General features: G+C 42.5%; 1 protein-coding gene across 2 annotated transcripts; it reads right to left on the bottom strand.

Moving 5' to 3' along the window:
- Positions 1-52: 52 nt before the first annotated feature.
- On the bottom strand, positions 53-18,888 carry setd6 (SET domain containing 6, protein lysine methyltransferase). Of its 2 annotated transcripts, none has more exons than XM_056282568.1 (9): positions 18,739-18,888; positions 13,051-13,131; positions 12,092-12,236; positions 11,707-11,848; positions 6,817-7,011; positions 5,526-5,661; positions 4,919-5,099; positions 3,902-4,038; positions 53-986 (listed from the first exon to the last, which is right to left on the bottom strand). In XM_056282568.1, the coding sequence occupies exons 1-9, from the start codon at positions 18,763-18,765 to the stop codon at positions 648-650; spliced, it is 1,383 nt and encodes a 460-aa protein (XP_056138543.1). In that variant the 5' UTR covers positions 18,766-18,888; the 3' UTR covers positions 53-647. The 2 variants fall into 2 exon arrangements, with proteins under 2 accessions (XP_056138543.1, XP_056138544.1); XM_056282569.1 differs by lacking the exon at positions 53-986 and adding an exon at positions 3,033-3,602.
- Between the last annotated feature and the right edge of the window lie 3,717 nt (positions 18,889-22,605).

The following is a 22,605-nucleotide window of genomic DNA, read 5'->3' as shown; positions in this document are numbered from 1 at the left end:
CTGCATCTTCATGAGTTTATTTGGAACCACAAAAATAAATAGGTGATTGGCCAGGATTCTCTAGGTAAGAAATAACCAGGAAATGTCAAGCAACTTAATTGATTTATGTGTAGAAGTAATTTGTTGTGTAAGCACAAACAATATTGGGGTTTGCCTCTTAAGCTCAACAGTGTGAAAGCTCACTTTGCACTTAGCTTAAAGGACTGCTACTGTCGAATTTGGAACACTTTTATACATGTCATAGATGTACATAGTTTATCAGCACAATTTAGGAGGCATACTGTTGCTAACCAAACAACCACAGAACCAAAAAAAGTGACAATACTTTTATGAAAATATTTATTTTCAAATAGTCAGGAAGTAATCAGTGTGATATGACAGACTTTAAACATTGGGGTTTTTTTTGGGGGGGGGGGGTTACTCATGTTTCTCCTTAGATCACAGAACCAATGGCTTAATTTAGGCACTTGTATACAAACACAAGATAGAGTTGCTCAGTTTCATTAACAGTTAGCCAGTAAAGATGATAGCAAACCATAATGATCATGCAAAAAAAAATGAATGGACGCTCAAAAGCTGTACATCAGATGACCATGTAAATCAGGGAGAGTCTGAGCTTGATTGGACCCAATCCGCATCATGTGGATTCATGACTTTGTCAGTTCAGTCAGTTTGCGCAAGATGCTCTTTTGTCCATAGCGCACCTGCAGCGCCCTCTGCTGCCTGCTGCTGAGCCCTCCTCGCAGTACCTTGTCCTCCATCAGCACCCGGTCGCCGTCCAGCCCCCGGCTTTCTTCCTGCCCGGTTCCCTCTCCATAGGAATCCATAGTGAAACATGCTGCCATATGGATCAACTGGCGCCAGTGAGCCTTTAGGCTGGGGAGACCATCATTGGAGAAAGCCAGGGATATCTCATCCTCATCCTCTTCCTCCCAGCCCTCATTCTCCCTGAAGTCCTCAAAGTCCTCCTTTGACATGCACAGCACCTGGAGGATAGAGAGAAGAAAATGGAACTGAAACGAATGAAATGTTCTTAAAAGATGAAACCGCAGTTTTATCCCTTCTCTAAAACTTAAAAACGCTTAGAGAATAAAAGGTATTTTTATCAGTTTTTTTTTTTTTGGTGTGTAAATATATTGTAAGTTCACAAAGCTTAAAAGCTCTTAATAGGCTTGGGTGTTTTTGATCATTTCCCAGGTGTTATCTCTTGACTGGAAAAAAGTCTAAATTAGGGATGGGATGGTATGAAAATTTCATGTCATGGTTATTGTGACCACAGATATCAAGGTTTTTGGTATTATCACTGTATATTGTTCAAAATATTTAAAAAGTGCTAATGCATTAATAATTAAACATACTGCACAAGTGTATCGCATGCAGTGAGAGTGCAGCACAACAATGCACATGCAGTTGATGAGTTTACTAGTTTAGAGCATGTAGTATTTAAAGTTTCAGTTTAAACATTATTGACAAACTATCAAGTTAGACAAAGTCATTTCCCCAATACTAAGTCCTCAATGTGCATGAAGTAACATTAAAAGTCAACTTAATCGGGCATCCGGGTAGCGTAGCAGTCTATTCTGTTGCCTATCAACACGGAGATCGGCGGATCGAACCCCCGTGTTGCCTCCGGCTTGGTCGGGCGTCCTACAGACACAATTGGCTGTGTCTGCGGGAGAGAAGCCAGGTGTGGGTGTGTGTCCTGGTCGCTGCACTAGCACCTCCTCTGGTCGGTCGGGGCGCCTGTTCGAGGGGGAGGGGGAACTGGAGGGAATAGTGTGATCCTCCCACGCACTACGTCCCCCTAGTGAAACTCCTCACAGTCAGGTGAAAAGAAGCGGCTGGCATCTCTACATGTATTGGAGGAGGCGTGGAAGTCTGCAGCCCTCCCAGGATTGGCAGATGGGGACAGCTCGGAAGAGTGGGGTAATTGGGCGAATACAGTTGGTGAGAAAAAAGGAGGGGGGGGATTAAAAAAAAGGTTAACTTAATTTCACTTACTGTAAAGCGAAGGATGATGTTTGTGGAAATTGGTAAACATGTTGGCTGTGTGCCCCTCTTTGCAACAACTTTCTTCTTGCATGTTCTGAAGATGGGGTAGTCATCTTCTGTTATCTTCCCATCAGAATTTTTAAAATAACCAAAATATGCCCAGACTTCAGACTTTGTCTTCTTAGATGGGTGAAAAATCTGAGCAGCACTATCACTGAGCTATTGTTTTGGATAAAACTAGCTAGGTAGTGTAACACGTTCAGCTAACAGCATGGCACACTGCACCTGCATGGCTATGTAAATTATGTTGAAGTGATAAAACCACAGTAAAGGAGGTTATGAAAATTTGACATGGTATGATAATGGTCAGGAATTTTATAGTTTCAACTTGCCTGTCTGACATTAAATCTTGGATGTCTAAAAAATTCCGTGATGGTAAGTCAGGTGATTCTGTTTGGTCCCAATAATTCCATCAGCCCTTGTGTTATTAATCTTGGTGGTCTGTCAGGTAATTTTAAGCAGGCTGCTAGGAATCTTGGGGTAATAATTAGATGCTAACCTTGGTTTTGATAATCAAATCAAACATGTTCAGCCATGCATTCTCCAGCTCAAGCTAATCTTCAAAATTAGGTCATTTTTATCAATTGCTGATCTGCAAAAAGTTGTACATGCTTTTATCTATTCCCCGCTTGTTGTAATGCACTTTATTCTGGTATCAGCAAGGGCTCCCTCCACCATCTGCAGTTGGTACAAAACGCCACTGCTCAGCTCATTACTGGGACAAAGGCATGCCCATATATCACTCCTGTGCTTGCCTCCCTACACTGGCTCCCTGTTATATTTCGATTTGATTTTAAAATGTTATTGCTCACTTTTAAGGCTTTAAATGTTCTTGCTCCTACATACATTTGTGATTTACTGACTTGGTATACACCCTCTCGACCATTACTACTTACTACTTTTTTTTATTAGTCCCCGTGGGGCAATTCTTTCTCTGCATTGAACCCATCCTAGCTGTGTAGCTAGGAACTGTGGGCAGCTGCTAGTGCAGTGCCTGGAGAATTAATATTAATTAATTAATTAATTATGCAGATCTTAATCTGCGGATTAAGATCTGCAGATGCAGCCCTGCTAGTTTTCCCAGGTCTCGGTTTGTCACAAAGGGTGATCGGGCTTTTGCTGTTAGAGCCCCCACACTATGGAAGTCAAGTCAAGTCAAGTCAATTTTATTTGTGTAGCCCAATATCACAAATTACAAAATTGCCTCAAGGGGTTTTCTGTAATTCTCTTCCTGTTGAACTAAACAAACCAAGTCTCTAGCTTCTTTTAAATCTCGTCTTAAAACTTCTTTTTATGAAAGCTTTTAAAAATGTTTGATATTTGTTTTTATTTATTTATACAGTTTTTATTTTTATTCTTACTTATTTGGTCTTACTGTTATTTTTGCCTTGTCTGGTTTTATTTCTTTGTAAAGCACTTTGTAACATTGTTTTAGCACCCGGGTAGCATAGCGGTCTATTCCGTTGTCTACCAACATGGGGGTTAGTGGTTCGAATCCCTGTGTTACCTCCGGCTTGGTCGGGTGTCCCTACAGACACAGTTGGCTGTGTCTGTGGGTGGGAAGCCGGATGTGAAGAGTAAGGTAATTGGCCAAGCACAATTGGAGAGAAAAAGGGGGGAAATAAAGAAGAAAAAAAACACACAAAAAACAAAACATTGTTTTAGAAAAGTGCTATATAAAGTTATTATTGAAAAAAAAAAACAATAACCGTCCCATCCCTACAATGAATTCTAGATTTTCTAAAACACGGGAACCCTGCATCAAGCTCAATGAAACGATATTATGGTGGGTTGTACACATACTTACAAATCTAGGCAACATGAACAGCTGGTATAGGTAGTCCTTTACCTTAAGTGTGGTATGGAGCTCAGTGTCTGTGAGGCAGCCATGTTTGCCGAAGATAAAGGCTCCTTTCTCTCCCACGGTCTGACACAGCATCTCCCACTTCTCATCTAGGAGTTGCCGGTTCAAGTCAGACTGAACATCTGGGATCAGGACAGGAGGAGGACAAGACAAAGCGGATGGGTAAAGTGAATGGAGAGAAACCTGGAGAGTGGGGTTTATGTAAGGTGACCTCACAAACCAAAGTCCAGATTACAGTCAAATGGGGACTGGGGTCAAAACTATGATTGACTTGGTGTCATAGTTCAGTGCTTATCCTGTGGCTGTTGAGCCACCATAGGCATACTCTTCATAGGTTTTTTTTTTAACAAAGCCAAGCCACTGTAGGGTTAACAGCAGAACTGGACTCAGGAAAAGTTCATACAGTTATACAGAGTCAGTAGTAGGGCTGTCACTGATCATCATTTTGGTAATCGAATAATCTATCAAATATACTGATCAATTGAGTTGATCGGAAAATAAAGTTTTATTTTAGATCAACATTGTAATGTAAGATTCACACTGGCCTCGAATTTACACTCTGGTTCCCCCCTGTTGCCAGCTGTAATGTGATACCTCCCTCTTTGTGATACGCTTTTTGATTTCTGGTCCATGTTTTTATGTTGTCCCTGTTTAGTTACATCTTTTAATGCAACCTTGAGTGTGCAAAAATAAAATTACACACTTCTGTCGAGGTACTGTAGCATGGATGTTGTGGTAAGTTAAGCTTTGCAATGCCCACAGACCACTGTATTTTCTTTGTGTTTTAGTTGAAAATGGTCCAACATTTTGGCCATTTTCTGTCATTATTTGGCTCCTGCGTCTTTCTTTTGCTCATGTTTGCTTTCCTACAATTTCTTGACTTATATACATGCAACAGTACCCTGATCATTCTACATGCCTAGGCATCATTTGTTACATACTGATATAAAATAATGAATAAAATATAAAAAGCAAATGTGAATTTTCATTATTGACAGTCACCTTGCAAAATCACTTTGTAGAGGCTGGTCAAGGGAATGTCAACAGTGTCATTATTGTTGTTAGCGTACAGCTCTGTGAAGCCGTACATGTGCAGCAGCTGCCAGTTGGCCATCTGTCCATAGGTGTTGAATATCTCTTCCCCTTTATGAATGGGACGCACACACACCATATTCAAATTGTCCTGAATGAGATTGTCAAAGACAAAACATATATATATATATATATATATATATATATAAAAAGTTCTACTCACACAGGGACACTATAACACAAACCTTCTATTGCATATTAATTGCAATAGAAACAAGAAGAAATAATTTTACAGTAGTGTGCCTCTAGACTGAGTTTCATGAACTGATCCCTTGGGTATTTCAAAGTTAGGGTTTTGAGAGAAATATGCTAAACATGCAAGTTCATTGCACTTAGTACAAGTCCATACTCTCAAAATATTGTTTAATGGTGTCTTTCCCACAGGTGATGTTTTTAGAGCAGATTGAAAAAATAACTATCAGATATCTAGGACATAATCTTAAAAATTATATTTTTCCTTATCTGTACATTTTTAGCAATCACAGCCAATGATGGTGAAGTAGACGTGTCCCCTCACCGCTGTGTATTCCAGATTGGCATTGTGATTGGACACATGGTTAAGCATGTCAGCCATGGGAACCATCATTGGTGGGTGGGAGGTCATCTCCTCTTCCTCTTCTTCCTCCTCGTCATCTTCCAGGGGCTCTTGGAAACTACAGAGAGGAGAAAATGGGGTTGTTGATGGTGGGACAAGAGATTATTACAGTCAAAGTCACAGACAAACTCAAGAAAGGCCTAAAAACTTTTTTTCGAGGCCTAACCCACAGACGTCATCATCATCGGCGGTCATTTGGGTCGAGTATGACTGTCCTTTGTTGGGGTTGTCACTTGTGCATCTTCGGGTGGCTGTGGAGGCCAATCCTCGATCCACACACTTTGGTGCAGTGTGGGCAGGGGTGAGTAGTGGTGGTAGTTGGGCCCTTTGCCTCTCCTTTTGGTTGTGGCACTTTGTCTCTACGGCATGGTGGAGTTCAAATTCATGTTGTGCTGCTCTCTCCTGCCCAGATTTTGTCCAGGACTGTCTGTCTAGCACAGTGTCTTCCCAGTTGCTGTGTGGAACTTTTTGAGACTGATCTTAATGTCTTTGAAGCGTTTCTTTTGCCCACTGGTGGAACGCTGACCCTCCCTCCGCTGTGCATACAGGAGTTCCTCAGAAAGGCGTGTATCTGACATTCGAATGATTCGGTGCTTCATTATTTTAGTGTTGATGCTGTCAATGTTCGCTTCCTCTAGAACGCTGGTGTTGGTGTGTCTGTCCTCCCAGCTGATCCTCAGAATCCTCCGTAGGGCTCTTTGCTGGTGGTGGCTGCTGTAGGTAGTCAATGATTCAACACCACACAGCAGGGTGGGGAGGACAACAGCTCTGTAGACCAAGAGTTTTGTTTGGGCCTGTAGGTCTCGATCTTCGAAGACTAAGATGTACTGTAACTATGACCGTAATCTTGATCTGTGGCATTGTCTAGCTAATTTGTCATTTGAATCTATCATTACTCACATTGTTATTGATTATCTACCTATTGCACACTTTATCAATTGCACTTAGGATGACACACACTATAATATTACTATGATATTACTATTCATTGCAAAGATGCCTTCAGGTTGACATATAAACATAAATGCCAATTGCCGATTCACCTGTAAATTGCTTTGGACAAAAGTGTCTGCTAAATGAGAACATGTCAGTAAATGTAAGTACAGAAGAGAAAAGGATGAACATGTAAAGAATGATGAAGGAAGGAGTACACCGTGTATGTGTTTGTGTGTGTGTGTTCTAGTAATGTGTGCTGCGTAATATGCATCTTCACCTGTAGGCCATGACAAATGCCACCAGTTGTGTGTAAAGCTCCAGGGTGTGTGTGTCAGGACTCCACAGATCAGGATGTCTAGCAATGAAGGGAAGGACCACTGTTGTATATTCTCTCTGAATGTTCATCAGGTCTGTGTCCACTGCCTCTGGAATACCCGTACCCCTCAACAGCATGTCTCGCTCCTCTTTGGACCTGAATGGGAAAACATTTATCAATTGTCTTGATGCATGCTCGATAATCCAAGTAAGTTGAATCAGCTGAATGAAGGTACAATGCTATTGACAGAATTTTGTACCACAGATTATACCCAGGGAAAGCTACACCTAGTGTGTATGGCTTACCTAAGATACATAGACGTGATGTGCCATTACGGCCTATTGTTATTATGATTAACTCAGTGACCTATAACATCTCCAAGTTTCTGGCATCTATTCTTAACCCGTTGGTAGGCAGTAATGAACATCACATTCAGAACACCATGGATTTTGTGGATAAGGTGAGGGACATCATTATGGAGGGGGATGAAACAATGGTCTCTTATGAGGTTATGTCGCGCTTCACATGTGTTCCTGTTGATGCAGTGGAGGTGGTCTGTATGAAATTACAGGATGACCCCACCCTTAGCAATAACACTGATCAAGTGTGTCTGCTCCTGAAGCTATGTCTTCACCCACATACTTCGCATACAGGGGGCAGTACTATAGGCAGAAACATGGATGTGCTATGGGTTCCCCAGTTTCACCTATAGTGGCCAATTTGTACATGGAGAAAGTGGAAAAGAGGGCTCTGATGTCCTATCCAGGGTCACCACCTAGCCATTGGTTCAGATTTGTGGACGACACCTGAGTTAAAATTAAATCTCAGGATATACCACATTTCACCAACCACATTAACTCTGTGTGCAACCACATCAAAACCAACACATACTGATCAGTACTTAAGGTTTGACTCTCATCATCCACTGGAGCATAAATTAGGAGTCATCAGGACACTGTACTACCAAGCTGACAATGTCCCCACTGACACAGCGGCCAGGGAAGGGGAGAAATCCCACATTAAACAGGCCCTGGTTAAGTGTGGTTATCCTAAATGGGTGTTTGTCAAAGCCATGAAGATGCCCAAACAGTGCACTGAGGAGAAGGACAACAGCTGCCTAAGCATAAACCAGTGGTGATTCCATATTTGGCGGGAGTATCGGAACAGTTGAGATGCGTATTTTTCAAACACTGCGTCTCAGTTGCTTTAAAACCCCAAAACACTAGAAGTTGGTCCACCCCAAGGATTGGGTCCCCCTGCACAAACAGAGCAATATAGTGTATGCTGTTAAGTGCCAGGAGGATTGTTGTAACTTGTACATCGGAAACCAAACAGGCGCTGACGAACAGAATGGCACAACACAGAAGAGCTAACATGTCAGGCCAGGACTCCGCAGTCTACACCCATCTACAGGCCAGTGGCTACTCTTTCAAGGATGAGGATGTGCACATCCTTGATAGGGAGGATTCCATGTACAGGCATCCTCCCGAAAGGGAATCAGACCGTTTAACATCCCGGACAAAGGCCTGTGGCGATCAGGAAGTGGTGACGGGGGCAGGACCATGAAGTCTGGCAGCTTCTAGCCACAACCTGACACATAGGCGGTGGGTGTCTGATTCAGTCGCTAAGCTCTTGGGCTGAGGCAGAAAGATCTTTTTGGCAGCTGCACCCACGACTGAGCAGCTCTATTTCGGATCCACTCTGCTCAACCCAGTAGGGGAAGGGGCTGGAAAAGGTGCCCTAAACATAGCCTGCCTCGAAAACTCCTGTCTGGGCTACCGCACCCAGAGGGATCACCACTAAGCGGTCAGAAACATAAACGGAAGCAAACTTACATTGGAACCTGGAACATGCGGACCCTCATAGACAACAAACAGTGATCGACCCGAAAGACGAACTGCCATCATCGCCAGGGAGCTAAGGAGATTCCGGATCGATATCGCAGCACTCTCCGAAACCCAACTGGCTAATGAAGGGCAGCTGAAGGAGGAAAAAGGCGGATACACTTTCTTTTGGAAAGAAAAACCTGCTGATGAGCCAAGGATCCACGGCGTGGGTTTTGCTATTAAGAACAGTCTCATCAACCACCTCTCCGAACTCCCTGTGGGCATCAATGAACGCCTAATGTCCATATGCCTGACGCTTGCAGGCGGCCAAAAGGCCACTGTTGTTAGTGCCTACACTCCAACACTTGATGCACAGGATGACGTGAAGGAGGCCTTCTATGCTGCCCTTGACAACATCTTAACCAAAGTCCCCAAGGAGTACAAGCTAATTCTGCTTGGAGATTTCAATGCCAGGGTGGGACGAAACCACATTCTATGGGGAGGCACAATAGGGAAGGAAGGAGTTGGCAACACGAACTCCAACGGCATATTACTGCTATCAAAGTGCTCAGAACACAGCCTGGTCATCACCAACACACTTTTCCGCCAAAAGAATAAACTCAAAACATCCTGGATGCATCCTCGCTCCAAGCTCTGGCACCTCATCGATTACATAGTCGTCCACGCCAAAGACTGCCATGATGTGCTCAACACCAGAGCGATAACCAGTGCTGATGACTGCTGGACAGACCATCGCCTCATCTGCTCCATCATGTCCATCAGTCTCACGTGGAAAAGAAGGGTGCAAAAAAGACAGTGCCGGCCAAAGTTCAACATCGAACGGCTGGGTGACACCACCTTTCGAAAACAGCTCCAGGCTACTCTCAGCACTGCTCTGCCCAAGCAATATCCAGAAGATATTGATACACACTGGGACATGCTTAAGTCTATCACCATGGATTCCTGCAAAAGCACTCTTGGTTACAAAACCCGGAAACATCAAGACTGGTACGATGAGAATGACAACGTAATCCAACAGCTCATTGACATCAAGCGGCAAACCTTCCTGCCTGGCAAAATGACATCAACTGCAAGGCTAAAAGAGTAGCCCATGCCATAGCAAAGGCAGCTGTTCAATCTCGGGTTAGGCAACTGAAGAACCAGTGGTAGACAAGGAAGGCTCTGGAGATCCAGCAGCTTGCTGACTGTGGGGATACCAGAGGTTTCTTCGATGCCACAAGAGCGGTATATGGCCCCAGCCACCATTGCCTAGCCTCCCTTCGCTCCAAAGATGGGCTAATGTTGCTGAAAGACAATAAGTCAATTACCAACAGATGGAAAGAGCATTATGTGGAGCTACTGAACAGGAACACAACTACTGAGATGGAGGCCCTTGACCAACTCCCTCAACAACCCATCAATGAGAATATGGGAGCACCAATCAGTCTGAACGAGGTGCAGGATGCCATAAGGAAGATGAAGAACAACAAGGCTGCTGGACCTGACAGCACTCCAGCAGAAATCCTGAAGGATGGTGGGCCAGTCACATCCACGCCCTGCTTCTCAAAATATGGGAAAAGGAGGAAAGCCCTGCACAACTTAGGGATGCCCTCATTGTCTCCATCTTTAAGAAGGGAGACAAGGAAGACTGCAGAAATTACCGTGGCATTCCCCTCCTATCCACCACTGGGAAAACTCTCGCCCGGGTTTTGGCTAATAAGGCTCCTCCCCCTGTCAGAAAACATTCTCCCTGAGTCTCAGAGTGGATTTTTCCCAAATAGAAGGAAGTACCATGGACATGATTTTCATTGCTCGCCAACTACAAGAAAAATGCCGGGAACACAATCAACCACTATACATGGCCTTCATAGACCTCACCAAAGCCTTTGACTCTGTGAACCGTCAGACTCTGTGGCTGGTTCTGGCAAAAATTGGCTGCCCGGACAAATACATCCGGATACTGAGACTATTGCTTGACAATATGTCAGCCACAGTACTCAGTGGCAGTGGAGATGAAACGGAACCCTTTAGGGTTCACACTGGAGTCAAGCAGGGCTGTGTCATTCCTCCTACCCTGTTCTCCATTTTCATTTCTGCTATCCTCCATCTTATGGGTAAACACCTGCCCCAAGGAGTCAGATTCATGTACAGAACCGACGGACAACTCCTGAACATCAACAGATTCAGGGCTAAAAGCAGAACCACCACCATATCCATCATGGAGCTGCAATATGCCGATGACAATGCCCTCGTGGCCCATTCAGAAGAGGACCTACAGTGCATTCTGGATGCTTTTGCCAAGGCATACAAGCAGCTTGGTCTGGCCCTTAACATAACAAAGACCCAGATCCTCTACCAGCCACCACCCACCACAAATAACCCTGCTCCACCCCCAACTATCTATGTTGACAAAACCAGACTGGAAAATGTGGACCACTTTACATACCTCGGAAGCCTCCTATCCCCCAAAGCTAATATTGATCAGGAAATACACCACCGCCTCAGTTGTGCCAGTGGGGTTTTCTCAAGACTGAGGAAAATGGTCTTTGAAAACCGCGACCTCCAGGCCAGAACGAAAATTCTGTTTTTTTTTTTTAGCTCAATATCACAAATTACAAATTTGCCTCAGGGGGCTTTACAGTAATACAATATCCTGTCCTTCACATCGGATAAGGAACAACAACAATTCTGTTCTTTCTCTTTTCAGACTTGCATACATTAAATAAATTGTCATTCGATGAGATCTTTTTTAATCTAACCTTAATTTACCTTGTGAAGGCTTGACGAGAATGCTTCTTTCACCTGCACTCCAATGAGCTGTTCAGGTGAAAAACTAAATTATGTATCTAACCATTATAATATCTGCAGGTGAAAAACTAAATTACGTATCTAACCATTATAATATCTGCTTAGTATCCATTCGCTTTCCATTCAGTCAGTTAGGATTCAGAAAGCAGCATTTTCTTTGTATGCTGACTGGATCCAAAATTATGGCGATTTGACAAAATGATGACGTGTTCCTCACCAGAACATGGGCTGGTCCAGGCTCTTGAAGTTGGTCCAGAGGGAGAGGTAAGGACTCCAGTATGACTGTGGGGAGGTGTACTCATACAGCAGAGCCAGCAGCAGAGGTACCCAGCCTGAAGAGGTCTCCAGAGAGGCTTTCTCTAGGGAAGAGAAAAGGAGGACAAGAGGAATAGAAAGAAACAAATAGAGAAAGGGGATGGGGATGGTAAGCTCTCATGTGCTTCTAAAACCACAAGTGTCTCCATTTGCTTCAATGACTTTCTCAACTCTTTCTCTCCTCTGTCTCAGTAAACAATAAACACACAAATAGAGATTGGACCGCCCCACTCACTGCCTACTGGCATCTGGTGTGCTAGAAAATACACTGTCCATTTCTTTCTCACCTTTCTCCAGAAGGGCAGAAACTTTGGTTGTTCCCTGGTGGAGAAGAACGGCTCGGGGGATTGTAAACAGAACCTCCCCCTTCTTTATGTCTTCTCTAGCTAGCATCCCATACTCTGCCACTGTCCCCTCCTTACTCACATACACCTAGGGGAGAGAGACAGAGAAATACATCTAACTAAAAGAAGTGATCGTGAGCTGTACTGTATGAAAATGATGAGTCATTAGAAGATTACTTAAGTGCTGATTTTGAGGGTAATTTTGCTAAACACCTAACCGTTTATCCATCCATCCATTATCTATACCCCCTTAACTAATTCAGGGTTGTGTAGGGCTGGAGTCTATCCCAGTATGCATTGGGCAGATGGTAGGGAGACACCCTAGACAGCTCACCAGTCCATCACGGAGCTCACACAGAGTCACACACACCATTTCCACCTATGGGACATTTAGGTACTCCAATTCACCTGATATGCATGTCTTTGGACTGTGGGAGGAAACTGGAGTTGAACCTAGGACCCTCTTGCTATGAGGTGACACTACACAACTGTCATGCCATCACCAGAATAATATTTGATAATTTCCTTCTGCTGTCGTATTAACTACTTTGTGAGACACAATGATTTTGACCCATTTGTAAAGCCCCACACCACTAATGTCAATGTAGCTCTTCTAGACGGACTTAAAATTTTGCCGATTTACCATAGTCATCAGGACACAATACTGAAATAGTGTGTGAATGAGCAAGTAAGTGAATGGCTGGCTGAATTACTATAGAATACAAAACTTAAGATGTAGTAATAACTCTAGTGAATTGACTAACATGTCTGCTTAAGCTAAGGATAGACATACAATTAATACAATACTAAATAACTGGCTAGATGACGGACACAGAGGTAGACTTATGTGACATAATATTCATGGTGTGACAGCTTGTACTGTAGGCTACTGTTAATTTCACCTTCTCGCTGAGTGTCAGGCCAACTCTGTAACACCAGTGTAGAAAATTCTGCAGGGGTTCAAGTTCTGAGTGGTCATCAACCTGTAAAAAAACAGCAATTTCAAAATATCATCGGAAGGAGAAGACAACTTTGGTTGAAAGTGTTGCAGAAAACAGAAAAATTAGGCTTCCATGAGTAACTTCAGTTCTTTATGTACTCTAATTTTAACCCAGCCACTGAGGATGCACAAACCAGTGCATTCTTAGTGCCAGTCCCAAGCCCAGATAAATGGGGAGGGTTGCGTCAGGAAGGGCATCTGATGTTAAACTTTTGCCAAATCAAATATGGAGATCATAAATCAGATTTGAATAACGGATTGATTGAGGCCTGGGTTACCAACAACCGCCACCGGTACTTTTGGCCAGCAGGGTGCCAGTGGAAACTATGTTACTGTTGGGCGAAGGAGAAGGAGAGGGGGAAGGCATGTCCAGAGGCAGCAGGAGAGGAGGAAGGGTAAGAGTGTGGAGGTGAGAGTCGGAAATTTGAATGTTGGCACTATGACTGGCATAGGGAGAGAGCTGGCTGATATGATGGACAGAAGGAAGGTAGATATACTGTGTGTGCACCAGGTGGAATGGGAGTAAGGCCAGGAGCATCAGAGGTGGTTTCGAACTCTTCTATCATGGTGCGAATAAGAGGAGAAATGGGGTAGGGGTAATTCCGAAGGAAGAGTATGTCAAGAGTCTGCTGGAGGTGAAGAGCGTGTCGGACAGAGTGATGAGTAGGAAGCTGGAAATCGAAGGGAAGATGAATGTTAGCTGATAACATTCATCATCTCCCGCAAGTTGGGTGTGAGATGGAAGAGAAATTGGAATTCTGGAGTGAGTTGGATGAAGTGGTGGAGAGTGTACCCAAGGGGGAGAGAGTGGTGATTGGAGCAGACTTCAATGGGCACATTGGTGAAGGGAACAGAGGTGATGAGGAGGTGATGGGCAGGTATGGTGTTAAGGAGAGGAATGTGGAAGAACAGATGATGGTGGAATTTGTGAAAAGGATGTAAATGGCTGTGATACATATACATATAAAATACATATAAAATACATATTTCAAGTAGAGTGAGAAACTCAGGGTGACGTATAAGAGTGGAGGAAAGTGCACACAGGTGGACTATATCTTATGTAGGAGGCGCAATCTGGAAGGGATTGGAAACTACAAGGTGGTGACGGGAGAACGTAGCTAGGCAGCTTGGATTGTGGTCTGTAGGATGACTTTGGAGATAAAGAAGAGGAAGAGAGTGTAGGCAGAGCCAAGGATCATATGGTGGAAATTGAAGGAGCAAGACTGTTGTGAGGAGTTCAGGGAGGAGTTAAGACATGCACTGGTTGGTAGTGAAGAGTTACCGGATGGCTGGGTAACCCCTGCAGAAATAGTGAGGGAGACAGCTATGAAGGTACTTGGTGTGTCATCTGGACAGAGAAAGGAAGACAAAGAGATTTGGTGGTGGAATGAGGAAGTATAGCAAAGTATACAGAGGAAGAGGTTGGCAAAGAAGAAGTGGGATAGTCAGAGAGATGAAGAAAGTAGACAGGGGTACAAGGAGATGTGGCATAAAGCAAAGAAGGAGGTGGTGAAGGCAAAGGAAAAGGTGTATGGTGAGCTGGATGAAAGGTTGGCCACTTAAGGAAGGAGAAAAGGACTTGTACCGATTGGCTAGACAGAGGGACTGAGCTGGGAAGGATACGCAGCAGGTTAGGGTGATCAAGGATAGATAAGGAAATGTGCTGACAAGTGAGGCGAGTGTGTTGAGAAGGTGGAAGGAGTACTTTGAGGGGCTAATGAATGAAGAAAATGAGACAAGAGAGAAGGTTGGATGATGTGGGGATAATGAATCTGGAAGTGCGCTGGATTAGCGAGGAAGTGAGGGCAGCTATGAAGAGAATGAAAAGTGGAAAGGCGGTTGGTCCAGATGAAATACCTGTGGAAGCATGGAGATGTTTAGGAGAGATGGCAGTGGAGTTTTTAACTAGATTGTTTAACATAATCTTGGAAAGTGAGAGGATGCCTGAGGAGTGGAGAAGTGTACTGGTCCCGATTTTCAAGAATAAGGGTGATGTTTGATATTTGTTTTATTTATGCTGTTTTTGTTTTTGCTGTTACTTGTTTGGTCTTGCGCTTGTTTTTGTCTTGTCTGGTTTTATTTTTTTGTGAAGTACTTTGTCGCATTGTTTTAGGAAAGTGCTATATAAATAGAATTATTATTATTATTATTTCTTTTGTGTTTCCTGTTTTACATCCTGTAGAGCTGGGTCCAAACTGTAGACAGACCTGAGGCACTATAGGGCAGATGTCACTTGACTGACAGTACTCGTTGTAATATGTAGGCTGTTCCAAGTAGGGCGATCTTCTGGACTGCATGGATGTTGATGTTGCCTGGGATATAGTTAGTGAACTTTTCCATTCCCTTCTTCATGAGTCCTACAGCTCCGATGACCACTGGTGCTGTTTCAGTCTTCATACCCCACATCCTGTTGATTTCAATCTCCAGGTCTTTGTACTTGGTCAGCTTCTCTGTGACTTTCACTGAGGTGTTTTTTTCAGATGGTATTGCCATGTCGATGAGCATGCACCTCTTTTCCTTCCTGTCCTTGATAATGATGTCGGGTTTGTTGGCTTTTATCTCTCTGTCAGTATAGATGGGCATGTCCCAGAGGATGGTGACATCATTGTTCTCAGTGACCGTTTTTGTCTGATGTTCATACCACTTCTCAGTCATCTTCATCTTGTAACTCCTGCAGATCTTCCAGTGCAGGTATGCTGCCATCTTGTTGTGCCTGTATGTGTACTCAGTCTTTGCCAGTTCTGGGCAGCCTGAGACAATGTGGTCGATGGTTTCTTCGTACATTCCACAGATTCTTCATTTTGGGTCTGTTCCATCTTTGATGATGCGATGGTGATAGGATCTGGTTGCCCGGCTCTGGTCTTGTGCAGCGATTATCAGGCCCTCCGTCTCTGCTTTCAGTCTAGTGCTCCTCAGCCACTGGTGTGTCTTTTGTTGGTCCATGTCTGCGTTGTTAATTCTTTTTGGGTACTTCCCGTGCATTGCTTTGTCCTACCTGGTTTTTTGCAGTTGCTGCTGGCCATGGTGTTTTGCCTTCTTCACTCATTTGGCGTAGATGATAGTTGCCTCATTTTCTGTTGGTGGGGTTTCTGGGACATCAAGCTCTTACTTGAATTGTGCAGCTTCTTTATTGATGGAGTAGATCTGACGTTTTACTATTCGGAGGAGTGGGTCATCTGTTTTTGTCAGGTATGCATCCAGCCCGATAGTGGTAGTCTTTGAAGGTCAGTTCGAGTTGGACTAGGCCTCGTCCTCTTGAAGCTCTTGGTAGGGACAGCCTGTCGTCATCTGGTTTTGGGTGGTGCATCTTCTCCATGGTCAGCATCTTTCTTGTCTTGGTGTCTATTTTATTATCATCATTATTATTATCATTATTATTATTATGTGCAGAGCTGTAGTAACTACAGAGGTATAAAGTTGATTAGCCACAGCATGAGGATATGGGAAAGAGTAGTGGAAGCTAGGTTAAGAGGAGAGGTGATGATTAGCAAGCAGCAGTAGTTTCATGAAAGCACTACAGATGCGAAGTTTGCTTTGAGAATGTTGATGGAGAAGTATAGAGAAGGTCAGAAGGAGTTATACTGTCTTTGTGGATTGAGAGAAAGCATTTGACAGTGTTGAGAGAGGAAATGTGGTATTGCACAAGGAAGTCGGGAGTGGCAGAGAAGTATGTAGGAGTAGTACAGGATATGTATGAGGGCAGTGTGACAGTGTGCAGTTGAAATGACAGATGGGTTCAAGGCGGAGGTGGCATTACATCAAGGATCGACTCTGAGCCCTTTCTTGTTTGCAATGGTGATTGACAGGTTGACGGACGACATCAGGCAGGAGTCTCTGTGGACAATGATGTTTGCGGATGACACTGGTCTGTAGCGACAGTAGGGTGCAGGTTGAGTGAGAGAGCCTGGACAGGTGGAGGTTTGCACTGGAGAGAAGAGGAATGTAGGGGCAATATGGAATACGTGCGAACAAGAAGGAGGACAGCGGAATGGTGAGGATGCAAGGAGCAGAGGTGACAAAGGTGGATGTGTTTAAATGCTTGAGGTCAACTGTTTAAAGTCATGGGGAGTGCGGAAGAAAGGTGAAGAGAGTGCAGGCAGGGTGGAGTGGCTGGAGAATGGAGTGGGTGGAGACGAGTGTCAGGAGTGCTTTGCGGCAGAAGTGTACCATAAATAGATAAAGGGAACGAGACCAGCTATCTTGTATGGTTTGGAGACATTGGCAATGATGAAAAGACAGGAGGTGGAGCTGGAGGTGGCAGAGTTGAAGATGCTAAGATTTTCATTGGGAGTGACCAAGGACAGAATTAGAAACAAGTATATTAGAGGGACAGCTCAGGCTGGACGGTTTGGAGACAAAGCAAAAGAGGCAAGATTGAGATGGTTTGGACATATGCGGAGGAGAGATGCTGGGAATATTGGAAGAAAGATGCTGAATATGGAGCTGCCAGGGAAGAGGAAAACATGAATGCCAAAGAGGAGATTTATGTATGTGATGAGGGAGGATACGCAGGTGGCTGGCATCACAGAGGAAGATGCAGAGGACAGGAAGAAATGGAAACGGATTATTCGCTGTTGTGGCCCCTAACAGGAGCAGCCGGAAGTATTCGTAGTAGTAGTAGTAGTAAATGTACTCTCAATTTTACAACAAGCAACAGATTAGATTAGATTAATTAGATTAGATTCAATTTTATTTTCACTGCACAGAGTACAAGTACTAAGACAATGAAATACAGTTTGGCATCTAATCAGAAATCGCAAAATAGTTAAGGGGCTCCAGGATATAATTTTTACACTAGTCTAACATACAGCTATTTAGCCCTGTGCCTATATAAGCATACTCATGCACTGTTATAACATGACTTGTGGGCACTGACAAAAATCAGTTAATGTTGCGTCCTGTGTTATTTGTGTTAAGGTTGGTTTAACATTACAACTAAAACCTTAGAAAAGACATTGACAAAGCAAACGAAAACATATAAAAGGTCAGGAGTATAGATTAAACAAGTTAACAATACTTATAACAATAATAATTTTACAGATGGTGTCAAAAGATGCTATTCTGCCTGTCCTTCCTCACTGGCAGTAATAATAGAGATTTCAGTTAAACCAAGGTGATTATAAGGGAGTGCTTCTCTGACTATGTTTCTGATGACCTGACACCCAATAATGAATGAGTGTAACTGGCATCGTGGTATTTATAGAAGCTTATATTAGAAATCTATTTCAGGTTATCGTAAAAAAAATCAGGTTATCATCCATCAAAGCTATTGTAATTGGGTTATTGCAAACTTAAACAAAATGTATTATTTTGCAAATCCGCCAAAATGCAAATAGCATTTTTGGTAGACACTGTAAAGCAAATTATACTGATCCTTTGTTTCATTGTATAACACAATTATGGTTACAGCAGTCTGGACTGAATACAAGTTAATTACACCGGCCCGTGTCGCTACCTTAGGAGACCTTTGCTACATATTTATTTTTTAGAGATGACTGAATAAATATGAACCATCTACAACATACATACACAGATACATACATACAAACATACAGAGCTACATAAGGGACCTAAATGGATTAATTCTAACCTTGATTCTTTTTGCTTCGGTTGCCATTTTGCGAATCCAATAGGTAAAATGTTGTTTGATTTACAGAATCAGACAGCTCTCGCTCATAGAGCTAAAAAAAAAATTACTAAAGCGTGAGCTATACGCGTCTCAACGCACGCCGCCATTGGAGTCACATGACCTTCTTCTTCGGCTTCCTTTCTTCTTCTTCAGTACGTGGGCACGGTTGGCTGTTCGCTCGCGCGTACTGCCACCATGGATGTATAGTAGAATTTGATACGGCGCCACCGCTCAGGCAATTTTTCCAGTGGTCACTCGCGGTATTGCAGCGAAAAGTCCCCTGCGGCCCTAAAAGCATTTCCCCCCACCATAGGCCCTTTTCACAATGACGTCAATTAACTTCCGCCTTTTCGCGAAGCAGGTTATCTTTTCACTTCCGTTTGCGCCGTAGCGGACTCGATGTTTTGGGTTTTTTTTTTAGCTGTAACAAAATATTTTATTTTTCTCTTTGCTTTCCTAATTAAAAAAAAAATAAAGCTGACATTTTCTCTCCATGTTCCAGCCATTTCAACCTGGATCTTACAAAGGCCCCTCAGCACTCTCTATACAAGTCATCTGCAACTTTTTTTTATTATTGTCAATATTATACAATCAACAAGGCACAACATATTCAAGAGAATATATTTTTTTACAACAAACAAAAGAAACTGAGCGAGCATAATCATAACAAAAAATAAATTACAAAAAATAAAATAAAAATAAAACACAAGTGGTCAATCAGGAATTAAGGTACATAGGTACTGATAAAGACATAGGGCTTTTTGAGTTTTACAACATTTTACATATTTTTTATATAGTATTATCTCATTTTGATATGTAGCAAATATTGGAGTAATTTTTAAAAAGCGGCATTTGTGTATGAAAAATTTAGCCAAAATAACTAAATTAATATTCCCAAATTCTGTTTTCTTGTCCTCCAATTGTAAACCAAATTTTATATTTCATACGTTAGAATCTGGGTAATTTGATCATTGCAGGTTATCCAGTTTTGAAAAGCATCACAAAAGGCCCTAATTAAGCTACACGAGAAAAAAAAGTTCCATTGTTTCAATGTCTGCATTACAGAAAGGGCAACTATTTAAATCTAAATTAAACCTTTGGTGTAAGAAGTCATTACACGGGTAGATCTCGTTCAACATTTTAAAGTGAACTTCTTTAACCTTGGGTGGGATTGGAAAGGAAAGGTAACTGGTTCTTATCTTAATTATAAAATTTCTGGTGTATTCTTTGAACAAAAATTTCCTCTTCAAGGGTGAAGAGAAACAAACTGAGGTGAGATTAGTCCTTAATAATTTATTATTGCATTTTTATCTAAAAAACTACATCCATCTATGACTAAAGTAGGCATTGATGGAATAACCACAGAATAAGTCAGTATGCCTTTGACTAAAATAATCACTGCTTGTGGAATTGCCTCGATTACTGCGTTGTATTGTTTATGAATACAAACCAGATTGTATTTTCCAATGAAAGCACCATATGTTAAGAAATTTCCACGACTATCTAATAGATGCAAAATGGACCAGATACCTTTCCCCATCCAGTCTTTGTAATAGAAAGATTTTCACTTAATTAATATGTATCTGTTATTCCATTTTGGGACTGTGTGTGGGGTAAAGTTATGCTTGTATATCCATTTCCAATAACGGAGGACTTGTTGATGAAAAGCAGATAGCTTAACAGGTAGTTTAGGAATATCATAATCACATCTTAATAGGAAGTCTATACCACCAAAATTCCTGAAGATTTTGGATGGAAAATCAAACCAAAAACTTTCACATTTTTTAACAAAACTTTGTAACCAAAGGAGTTGAATCAAGTGTAACTGGACTTCGTATATATCCGTGAAGACGTTTCGCCTCTCATCCAAGAGGCTTCCTCAGTTCGTGCCTTTCTGACTGTGCTGCCCCCAGATCATAGCTTGGCAGCCAGCTAAACTCAATTCCCTCTATCAAAGACTCTGAAGAAACTTCTTGATTCCACAGGTTTAATGATAGACAGGATCAGGTGAAACGGTATGAATACATAGAGTGCAAATTGTAAATACAATTGTAAATACTTGTAAATGAATCTACATGAAATAAACTATTATGAATGACATAGCCTTTCTCCTTTTAACCTATTAACTCTTATTTATGAATTGCAACTTATGACTTTATGAATTGTACATGAATTATGTATATAAACATAGCTATTTATCTGTATCATCCTCCGTTTTTAGTGAACTATGAAATGAGCCATGAGATGACGTCACGTGATATCATTTTATGATCTGTGCATTCAACATAATTGATCACTAACATGTTAATTGCCTTTCTCTCCTGTCTCCTTTTTTTTAGTCCACTGAAATAAGTCGGGTTTTTTTCCCCTTCTTCTATCCACTTTGCACGAGATCTTATATAGGCACCTTGTGCTTTTTTAAGATATAAATTGTCAAGCTTGGCCTGTAGGCTAATATAATTGCTTTTATCAACATCAGATACTAATGTCTTATTACAGCAATCACTTATGTCTTTTACCAATTTGACCTCATACTCTCTTTGTTGTCTACATTTAGATTTACTAAAACTTATTGAAAACTCTCACTTTAAAAAAATCCCATCTACTACCGCAGCTAGTTATACTCCTATCTTTCTTAATTTTCTGTAATAAATCTTGACACATTTAACATATACGCCTCATCTTTTAGGAGGTCTGCGTTAAACTTCCAATAATCTTTTTTACATTTAGTCCTACTCTCTGGATTCAATACAAGATGAATTAAACAATGATCTGTTAAGGGAGCGCTAGAAATGGACACATCTGACACATACTTTACAATTTCAGATGTTGCTAACCATAAATCTATTCTGGATTTACAACTGCCATTTGGTTTAACCCACGAAAATTGATTAAAATCTGGATTCCTGTCTCTCCAAACATCTATTAGAGCATTGGAGTTAATAAAATCAAATCAAATATTATCATACTGGTTAGTACTGTATCTAGAAGGGCACCTGTCCTGCCATTCATCAGGCGTCAAATTTAGGTCTCCACCAATCAGAATAAAGTCAGTATGATAGACGTCCTTATATTCAGAAATAACATCAGTCACTTTCAATAACAAAAAATTGTTTTGGTTGCTATTGTTATATCCATCGACATTTATCAGAATAACAAAAGTTCCCATAACTGCCGGAAGAGGTCCCAAGGGCTCCACAGGCTAGGCCTGAAGGGGCCCCATGTAGCACTTCGCTTCTTGGCTCGTTGTTGAGTCTGCCACTTGGGAACTGGAGTGGTTTGAGGGTTCTGCATTCTCTCCTTCGGGGTCAGCAACGGAGCTGTCGTCTGTTGGAGCTGGGACTGGTCTGCAATGGGTGGCGTGTATCCACGTGGCTCTTTCAGCAACCTTGACGGCGGTCTGCGTCATCAACAACACCTGGAATGGACCCGCCCATCTGTTGGACCGCCAGGTCTTTCTCCGGAAACACCGGATGATGACCCAGTCGCCGGGGAGGTAGGAATGAAAAATCTTCTCAGCTGGGGTGGGGAGAACAGCTGCCACCTGTCGGAGAGACTTGGGAGAGAGCAGAGGAGAGATTACAGCGGTACTGTAGCATATCATGCTCATAAAGAGCAGTTAGGGGAAGAGCTCCCGCATGCGCATGTACATAAGTACCAGTGGGAGACATTTGACCCAAGATAGTCCGGTGTCCTCACAGCACTTGGCCAGTTTTTTTTTTAATGTGACGTTCTGCCTTTCCACTGCCCCGCCGCTCGCCGGGTGATATGCACAATGGTGTCTTAGATCTATGCCGAGAAATTTGATAACTCCGTGATGGCGCCGTT

Source organism: Lampris incognitus, chromosome 6, assembly GCF_029633865.1.
Source record: "Lampris incognitus isolate fLamInc1 chromosome 6, fLamInc1.hap2, whole genome shotgun sequence".
Classification (NCBI taxonomy): domain Eukaryota; kingdom Metazoa; phylum Chordata; class Actinopteri; order Lampriformes; family Lampridae; genus Lampris; species Lampris incognitus.
The sequence above is the reverse complement of the archived record's forward strand: the minus strand, read 5'-3'. Positions and strand labels throughout refer to the sequence as shown.